The sequence below is a fragment of the Misgurnus anguillicaudatus genome, chromosome 1 (assembly GCF_027580225.2).
Source record: "Misgurnus anguillicaudatus chromosome 1, ASM2758022v2, whole genome shotgun sequence".
NCBI classification, from domain to species: Eukaryota; Metazoa; Chordata; class Actinopteri; order Cypriniformes; family Cobitidae; genus Misgurnus; species Misgurnus anguillicaudatus.
In genome coordinates, this window is record NC_073337.2 from 26,708,573 (window position 1) to 26,718,228 (window position 9,656).

Genomic DNA, 9,656 nt, shown 5'->3' on the forward strand with positions numbered 1-9,656 from the left:
TTTGCCCCTAATGTGACCAAGTGTCTTGAACTTTAAAAAAAATGCACAAGACTAAACTTGATCTGGGGTCGGTGTTACACCTTGCACAAACTGTTGCTGATGCTGAGCAAAATGCTGTCTCCTAATGACATATCTGGTGCCATCTATCTCACCTCTGCTATTGTTTCAGGCACAAACTCCGTGTTGTCGTGAATGAAGATGCAGTTTTGCAAAACACAGTCAATGAGGCTTACTGCGAGATGGTAATCTCAGTCTGCCTCTGGCCCTCTGGCAATGCTTTAGAGTCGCGTTTCCCCAAAGTCTGCTTGTGTAGCGCGCCTAATGGAGACTCTCTCATGGCCCATGCCAAAATTAAATGAACTGTGCCATTTCAAAGCTACTGCAGCTTCTAGCGCGCTCACGATGGCGTGACTCCCCGGAGCGTCCCGTTCGGCGTTTATATCATTTCATATTTGTGCAAAAGCAGATACGTTTTCTAGCATGGGTGCGTATAACTACTACTACTGAGTGAAGTCAGATGCGCTCGCAGGGAATGAAAGTTCTGCTTTGTAGACTTTGGTCATGCATGAGAGTCGCACTCACGCATACTTTCATTTTTACTCGACATGTGAAGCTGTTTAACTAATAGGCTCAGAGATACAGCGATGACTGTGCATGCTTTACTCATAAGGTTACAGGAGATTACCGGCCTTTTGTTATTAAGTACAAGGGCAGCACAAGAAATTATTGTAATATCGCAAATGTGCATACTGCAACGGTTTGTAGGCGGTGCAAGGGAATACCGAGGCATGTGAGTACTGCGATATTCCGCAATACTGAATAGGGAGAAAAAAAAAATATATATATATATATATTTATAAAAATCACACAAGATTCATGGCAAATGTTTCGTTTGAAGTTTACATCCCAAACACTAGAAAGCATTATTCTAATCTCTTAACGTAAACAGTGACAGAAAGTACTTTCATTGGAGACGTGCCACATTTTTTTTTGTTAAGGTTTGCATATGGTGTTGTGCTCTCAATGACAGCTTTCCTAAAATTATATCCTATTATGTTTCTAAAACAAGAAATATCAAATATCCCAATATATCGCATCGCTTCCAGTATCACAACACATTGCATCGCAACTTATGTATCGTGATACGTATCACATTGCAAGATTCTTGCCGATAAACAGCCATAACGGTTCGCAATAACAAAATTATTTTAATACTTCAATATTTACGTTTAGTCAAAGTTTTGGGTCTATGCAGATAGCAGACTACCGAGCCCCTAAGGTGACATTGGAGTAAAAAAATATAAAGTTTAGTTTCATGTACTCACGTAAAACTTTCGCGTGCTCTCGTAAAACTTTTGCGTGCTCACGTAAAACTTTCGCGTGCGCACGTGAGACTTTCATGTGGGCACGTGAAACTATCGCGTAAACTAAACGCAATAGTTTCAGAATTTTTCTAAATCTAAAGTTTAGTTTCATGTGCTCACGTGAAACTTTCGCAAGCGCACGTGAAACTATCGCGTGCGCACATGAAACTATCGCGTAAACTAAACGTGATAGTTTCACGTGCGTGCGTGCGCGAAACTAAACTTTTTAAAAAAATTTGTCCATGTCCCCTTAGGGGCTCCGTAGCAGAGAGACTGGCGGGACAAAATGAGAGAGAATATTTCTTTTTTTCAAAAATGTTGGTTAAAAACGGATGTTATTAAAAAATGTGTTTGATTTTGCAAACCTAAAGCATTATTGTATCGCATACCGTCAAATGTGCTTTAGTAAATGACCACATATCGTTTTTACGTCAATATCGTGCAGTACATACAGTCATAAACAGTGCTGGCCGGTGTCTCCTCGGCATGTCAAAATTTGTGTTCGGTGCGTCATGGGAACCTATGTGCACCGCGTGTCAAAATATGTGCCTGCTGCATTATGCGTCGAAAGGGTTTATGATAAAAGACACGCTTACATCTCGCAATACACTTACTTAACACTAAACTATGTTTACATCTGAGATTAAACAAATATATAGCAAACATGAGCATCACTGTTATCATAAACCTTTTTTTGACGTATTTTGACATGACGATCCACACATCTGAAGATTTTTTGCATTAACGCCTCGGAAAAGAAGTCACGAGCCGCCACTGGTCATAAATTGTTTGTATTTTCCACATGAAACATACTGCACATACTGTACTATTGGCCTCAAAACGGCGATGCCTGTTTGCTCACAAAGTGACACAGATACAGAGTAACGTGAAATTGGGAGGTTGGGTTTCTAAGGCAACCCTTCCATCAGTGGACAAAGGTAAGCTGATTGAACCGAAACTAGGGTGGTCTCCTGCTAAACAATGCCCTTCTATCAAGGCTCAGTGTGCTGATTGGATCCAACAAGCGAATTCATTGAAACCTCGCAGAAATGGCAGCAGTTTATAGGCTCATAAAGATCTCCTTTGAGCTCCTTTTCTATTATGAAGAGCAAAGGATATCTAACAGCATGGGAGAACTCTGGGCGTTAAGGGCAGCCATTAAAGCCAGTGTTAAAAGCAATATGGCTTTATGTGCCACTTGCTGTGTTTGGACATGGTATTTGAAGCAAGGCCCTTAGAGGTCTCTTGTGAATGTAGTACAGATTCAGCTTTTTTTCAGGTTCAAATGTAAAAGTGCGCCGAGTAAAATGTACTTATGTTGTGACGCACAAAATGTAACAACGTACAGTGGTGTCCAAATGTCACTTTGCACAAATTATCACTAAATTCTCAACCGTTGACAGGTTTGTAACAACCCAAGGGCAGAACTTTCATTTTTTGGTAAACTATCCCTTTAAGAAACATTCCTAAATTTCGAATCGCAGATCAATGTGGACTCCGACTTTTGACTGTACGTGATTACAGGATAAATTATTGCATTACAGTGCAAATAGTAAGTAATGTTTATACCGTAGGTAGTCCCTCCGACAGAGGATGAGATTGGCTTTGGTGTAGAGAGTGGATCCCACCTCGCCGAGTCTACAGTCGCAGCATGCGCACTTGAGGCAGTCTTCGTGCCAGTATTTGTCCAGGGCCTTGAGCAGGTAGCGATCCTTGATTTTCCGGTTGCAGCCGGCACAGCCCTTCGGCTTGGTGTCCGGCTGGACAGAGAGCATTTGTATACCTGTGAAGAGTACAGGAAGGTGAGAACAGGTTTTGTGGCGAAACAATAGATCAAGTGTTACGCTCTTTAATTATATAATAGTGGCCAGTTGACGTAGAGCTCACTTGTGTAGAAACTGACAAATATTGATATCGATACAGTATATCAAACTAACATAGCTAACCCCTGCTTTTTTAATTCCCTCTCTTCCCCCTCTTTAGAAGAGGGGCGAGGGAAAGCTTGCCCCCGGAGCAGGCATTGTATAGCCCTATACAGGGAGTGAAAGGGCTTTGTTGAGTAAAAAAGGGGACAATGTGGGCTCATGCTGAAGGCCCGTAATTAGTATTCTCCTTCCATACAGAGCAGCGCAAGCTCTACCCCTCTCCCCCACACCGGCTCTCGAGCCTCTCCTTTGTCCCGTCCCCAAAAGTTTTTGTCCTACATTAAAAGTACGCCCGATTCCGCCCCATTGTCCTGCCACTGCGACAGTCCCCATTTCTCACCTTGTGCAGGCGAAGCTGTCAGAGCCATAGCTTCCACCTAATGTATACGCTGCTCTTGGAGGGGTGAGAGAGCGAGCGAGCGCTGAAAAATTGCGAGCTTTGAGTGAGAGGGTCGCTGAGAATTTTCTCAGCTGTGGTAAATTGAGTGTCTCTGTCTGAATTGAAGACCTCCCTCAGGAAAGTTATAATGCGCTCGCCGCCGCCATGCACGTGCTGTCCAGGCTGAAATACATTTATAATATAAGATTAGAAAGTCAATCTGTGAACTTTGGTTTTATAACACTGGCTAAAACTATTGCAATCGAAGATGCATAAGGCGTCCGCTCTTCCTATGTGATAATGCAAGTATTTCCTTCTTCCCTTTCCAACATGCGGCCTTGACGATAATTACTTTCAGAAATGATTCGCCAAAAGCGTGGCAGTTGGCTCTCACAGAAAATAAACAAGACAGAGCACCAATTAGCAAGACTGAGGACAGGTGTGAAATTGTTTCAATTCAACTGAGCATTACAATGCAGGGAAAGGAACAGCAGGTAGCCTATCCCTCTAGGGTCATAATTATAGCCTAGAGCAAATATCTGATGCAGTACCGTAGGCTTAGACTGTGGAATAACTTCTTTCTGCTTCAGGACCACGCTCATTAGGACGTAGGAACATGCAATGAAAAAGAGGTGAGGGATAATAACGATTACAATAAATATTCTTCCTTAGCCCACCGCGGATTTCTCCGACCCCTCTGTCGAGCGAATTCAGAAGAGAGGTTTGATTGGGGGCGAAACCACGAGGAGGCACATCAGACAGGTACTGTTTGCGGTAATGAGCCCTACTTCGTCCCATTGCGATGAAGCTGTTGAGCTTTTAATTGGCCGGTTTGGATTGTAAGAGGAGAGCACGGCTGATTGCCTCGGCTATGAGTCGTTGTTCTGTCCCACTCATCCGCACCTTCCCTATCTCGCATGGTTAATGCAGTAACGTCACCGCCTCTCATTACCAAATCCAGAGAAGTTAGAGTTTCGACTCCCCTCGGCCCGCAATCGGGTCCCACGTGAACCGAGAGCAATGGAACAAACTCGCTACAAGTCTGTATTCCCATATGCTCTTTGGACACATTGTAGTAGAGTTTGTGCAAGAATTTAGCCTTTTTTGATGAACAAAAGATTCATTTTCCACATGGAAAGAAAACTACAACCGAGGCCTGGGATTCTTTTTACTCTTGTCACTCAAATCTTTCATTATGTCCCGTTCACCTGCATGTATGTATTTGGCAGATACTCAAGCTGTACATTTTATCAGTATGTATGTTCCACTAGGACTTTTTAAGCTACTTTAACAATACACGTTCACATAGTAATGGGATGCACTGTTTGTCGGGAAATTTCTGGTGAGCAAACACGGGGCGCGAAGTACCAATTTGATTTCTCCTTTCACGCGCATCACAGCTGCGCGAGCCGGAGATGCTGACATTTCACCCTCTTATCAGTTTAATTACTGTTGCCATGGCAGCGTAGCGCGCGCCAAAGGCCAATAAGATTCGCTACAGAGCGGCTAATTTTCGAGGCGGCTTGCAAAATGACGAAATAGAGCCGTTAACGCATTTGACCATTAACGCGTTAGGAGCGACACCAAAATAACGCTATTTACAATTATCCACTCAGATCGCGTAATTTAACAAACAGGAGAACTGAGAAAACGTACGTTAAACCCTCGCTTCAGATGAACGCAGCTGACACATTTCAATTTTAAACTGCCACTGTGCGCATTTGAAACACTTCAGATAGTACTCAGGCACAAACTCACACACGAATCGCACAGATATTGAGACGCAAAATCGTGGCTCTTACCGAAACTTTTCTCCCTTTTCTGCATTGGTTGACCCGCTCCGGCTCCCAGCAGCAGCACCATGCAACAAGACCGAAGCGCGAGCCGAAGATGCGCGTGAAGTGAGCAGCTTGTACGCGCGCGACGGTGGCTCGCTTTTGTTACGAGTAACAATCCAGCTCGCTTCAGAACGGAGTGAAACCGAGGAAAACACCGAATAACAAAGCACAAGAGGGAGGAAGAGAGAGACGCGGTGCGCGCAACGCGCTGTTGAAGACTCCGTTTGTCACAACAGTGCTCGACTATGAAATTGCATCGAGCAGCAGCCGTCGAGAGGCGAGTGGCGGCGAACAAATGACAGCGGATGACAAAGGCATATGCTTTACCCCCGCGTGCGCGCTGTAATCTTATAATCCTATCGTGCCTTGCGCTGTTCCGCCTATTCGAGGCGTTTCGGTGCTCTTACATTAAACGGCACGAAGTTTTATATGCATGGGACATAAACTGCATATAGTACTGAAATGCAGGTGTTTTTTTTACAAGCATTTTGCTATAATCGTAACATTTTGTGGGTTTTAAAATCAAAGCACAAATGCAATCCAAATTTGGCAGTCCCTTAAGCTGTGTCAAAAAGTGCATTAAACTAAAAATGAGCTCTGAATTTAGCATTGCATGATCACTTTATCTTATATAATGCAGCAATCCAAATCAGCCTTTGTATACACATACGTGTTATCAATTTACGATTTTTTGCATTAACCACTGCTAAAGCAGAAACATTGTTTTGTAGTAAGCAATTAGTGATTAGTCAAGAGCATTGTTTTTAGAAATAGACCAAATGATCAGCATGCCCACTATTTTTTGGGAATAAACAAAACAACGAAAGCGCAACTCACCTTCCCGACCAAGTTATGCAGAAGGTTAACTTAGGATAGCGCACTGTCGTGCAGACTCCAACTCAATATTTCCACGGAGCAAAAGTTCACGAATCTGACACTGCACCGCGGATAAGAGTGATCTTCAGGTTGAAAATAATGAGGTCCACATGGATCATCTACGAGTAGTTGTTCGCACCAAAAGCTACAGGTGTTCTCGCGCGAGCCGTCATATATTGGGTATTGTGAGAGGGCTCAGTACAACCTGCCCATCAGTGAGTGAGGAACGAGGAATAGTGAAGCCTAGCTTTATTATCTTCAAACCCAATCCCTCACCAGTGAGACATTACACGAGGAGGAAAAGGTCATTCAGTTATTACCGTCAGCCGAAGTAACAGAGCGCGAGCACCCGGGCGCGCGCACCTCAAGACAAACTTAATGCTCACCTCACTGAGCTCTACTACACGTTTTTGACTCTCTCTCTCTCTCTTTCTCTCTCTCTTTGTTTAAGCACTAGGCAACATTTTCGTGGTGATATAGAATAACACATTCAACACATGCGCAAACGATTGATTCAGAGAATGTAATTAATTAATTATTTAACCACGGTTCATGTACAGCATACACATGCATGTGTTCATAATCCAGGCATTTTATTAGAATACATTTTGAAATATACGAAGTGTTTAATAAGTAAAGTTGCAGATCAGTTTTTAATTTTTGAAGTCGCCAGGTAAAAAATCAACATAGCGCATCAATCAAATGCCATAATAAAAGGTAAATAAGTTGTTTAGAGGGCAGCTCAATAATTTAAGATGAACAAAGATCATTACTGTGGGATCACACCAATAATTTACAGTAATAGAGATTTCATTAACAAATAGACAATAATAAAAATAAATAACAACACAGTTAAAGGAATAAAAGAATGCAGGTCGCAAAACCATTGGTCTCATCTTGCATATCAGTCTTATATCTGCCATTGCAACATTCACCTTGTCTGAAATGTTTTAATGTTTAAGTTATTTACACATAGGCCTAAATCAAGTCAAAGTAGGCTACCCCAGGCCACACAATAAAGCATTTTCTCTTTATTAATCATTAAAGTGCATGCTTCATGTGCACCTGCAACGTCAAATGCATGCAATTCTGGACAAACAGTGCACTGAACTTATTTGTACACTGTGCTTATTTTTATTATTTCAGATATAGTGCACATCTTTTACCCTGTGTTCTTCTGCAGCTCTTGCCCATTGGTTACACCTGTTCGCTCTAATTAGCGCTGTTTGATGCTTATGTTGCTGAGGATGAATCATATGCCTTAGGTGCCATCCACCCTCCCTTTCCCAAACACACAGAAACACAGACACACTTTATTTTCTGTCATGGCCCAAAGTAGTCATTTGGTGTTCGGAATTGACTCAGTTGAGAATATAGGGAGACTGGGTAACTTAGTGGTAAGATTGCGTCCTCACGCCAATCACTCTCTGCCTAAAATACAGCGGGTAATGAGATGGGTCATAAAACGCTCCTCGCCTCCATTATGAGTGATGAGATGCATTAAAGCTGACAGGGTATTACCTGCCAGTAATTAGGTTTTGTCATGGATTGAATTATTTCAAAGTGGGCTATCTTGGTAATCATGCAATTTGCGGTGGAGACGCTTTAAGCTGCGTAAAAGGGAGAGAGAGAGTAGGGGACGCTATAACCCCTTCTTCTTCTCTACGCTCCTGCCACCACCTCATCTCCAGCATTATCACGTCAATTATTCACCGAAGATATCTGAATTATTGGGGGTGATGAGCTGGAGAGTTACGTGATGCGCTATGCGCAAAATGGTCCAGCTGGAAGCGCGTTGAATGCCGCTGCGCACGGACATCGTTGGAATGACATCGCTGCTTATTATTATTTTGCCTCTCTCTCTCTCTTTCCTCTCTCTCTCACGCGCACACACACACATACAGAGGTGCATTACAACGTCAGCAACCAGAGAGATATCCGGCAGACGACCACCCCACTTCATCCGACGGACGCATTGCGCGCGAGTAAACGCCGTTTCATTGCGGTCGAAATGAAAGCGGAGTTTAATTACCGGGCTTCACTGGGAAAATCTTTTCGGAGAGGATTGGACTAAAAAGATATTTCCTTGGCACTCTTATCCTCTGGTTTAAGCCTCCTTTTAGCATCTCCAGCGACCATTCATTTCACGGAAGCTTCAACTTAATCCCAGTTTTAAACCTCCGCTTCTAATGTACAGGGAGAGTAATGCTCACCCAGGATACAATAGACACACAAGCCAGTCTAAGCCTGTTTCCTTTAAATATTTAAAAACAAGTAGTTGACAATTATCCAGAGATCTTAACCTTAATTTGAAGAAAAACACCATTCCCTGTTTGCTCTTGAAAAGCTTCATTTTTTTCTTGAAAATCTGATTGAAAGATACTGTACCGAGGAAAAGTTGCCACGTAAGACGAGTCGCTGAAACACAGCCGTTCCCTTTCCTTTTCAAGTTCCAGGCGTCTGGGTACAAACGCACAGCCCGTCTCAGCGCAACTCCTTCCCCGCTCGCGCTTTAAAAGATTCCCCTCCTTCTCCCCACAACGGCTGTTTCTTCTCTCACAGTCTCGTTCCCTCCCTGGCAGCAAAGCAAAACAGACCTGAGCCGGCCCGCACGTCTCCTCGCCTATTTAAGCACCTTCACCAGGTCCCTAGTTAGCAGCGCACTCCAACTCATCCAAGAAGCTGACAAGCACCGTTAGGGAAGGCAGCGCATGTTGCTCTAATGGACCTCATTAAGTTCTACTTACAGATGTTCTCTTAACATAATTGATCTGCAGCGAGTTGAGAGGACGGCAACCTATTCCCTAGCCCCCAATTATGGCCCGGTAATTAGATCCCCAACCTCCAGTTCTCCACATTCACCCTTCTAACATTCCGAAATATCAAAGTATCTCTTTCTCTCAAAGCAAACCCTCCTGCCTCCCCCACCACCTAACCTCCGTGTCTCCACCTCCTTTGCTCCCTCCCATCCCTAAGACTCCATTCCTCTGACAGTATTGACAGTCAGATCTGCTAACCTTTGTAGTGAAGCCAGACTTAGTTGTGCACTCACTCCAATTGACAGAGCTCAGTCTAGCTTTTTTGCTCCCTCCATCTCTTTCTCGTTCTCCTTTTCTCTCCCTGCTAAAATACCCAGGGAAAGAGTGAAGGATGGAGGATAGATAAAAAACTACTTTGCACTTTTTGATAAAAGGTTGTAATGATAATATCTGTCAGGGGAGGATCTTTATTCACAGCGCCTTTTTTATCTTTAATAATTCCTCTGATGGTGACT

General features: G+C 43.3%; 1 protein-coding gene across 4 annotated transcripts in view; it reads right to left on the reverse strand.

Moving 5' to 3' along the window:
- Positions 1-9,252, reverse strand: part of lmo3 (LIM domain only 3) — a 56,390-nt gene extending 47,138 nt beyond the window's left edge. The window contains exons 1-2 of one of the 4 annotated variants that reach the window (XM_055191159.2): positions 8,771-9,252; positions 2,934-3,147 (exon numbers count right to left, since the gene is read on the reverse strand). In XM_055191159.2, the coding sequence (XP_055047134.1) occupies positions 2,934-3,139 (206 nt within the window). In that variant the 5' untranslated portion in view covers positions 3,140-3,147; positions 8,771-9,252. Of the gene's footprint in view, positions 1-2,933; positions 3,148-5,470; positions 5,885-6,343; positions 6,816-8,770 lie in introns of those variants that run through there. The other 3 variants (XM_055191161.2, XM_055191160.2, XM_055191158.2) reach the window with 3 other exon arrangements.
- Between the last annotated feature and the right edge of the window lie 404 nt (positions 9,253-9,656).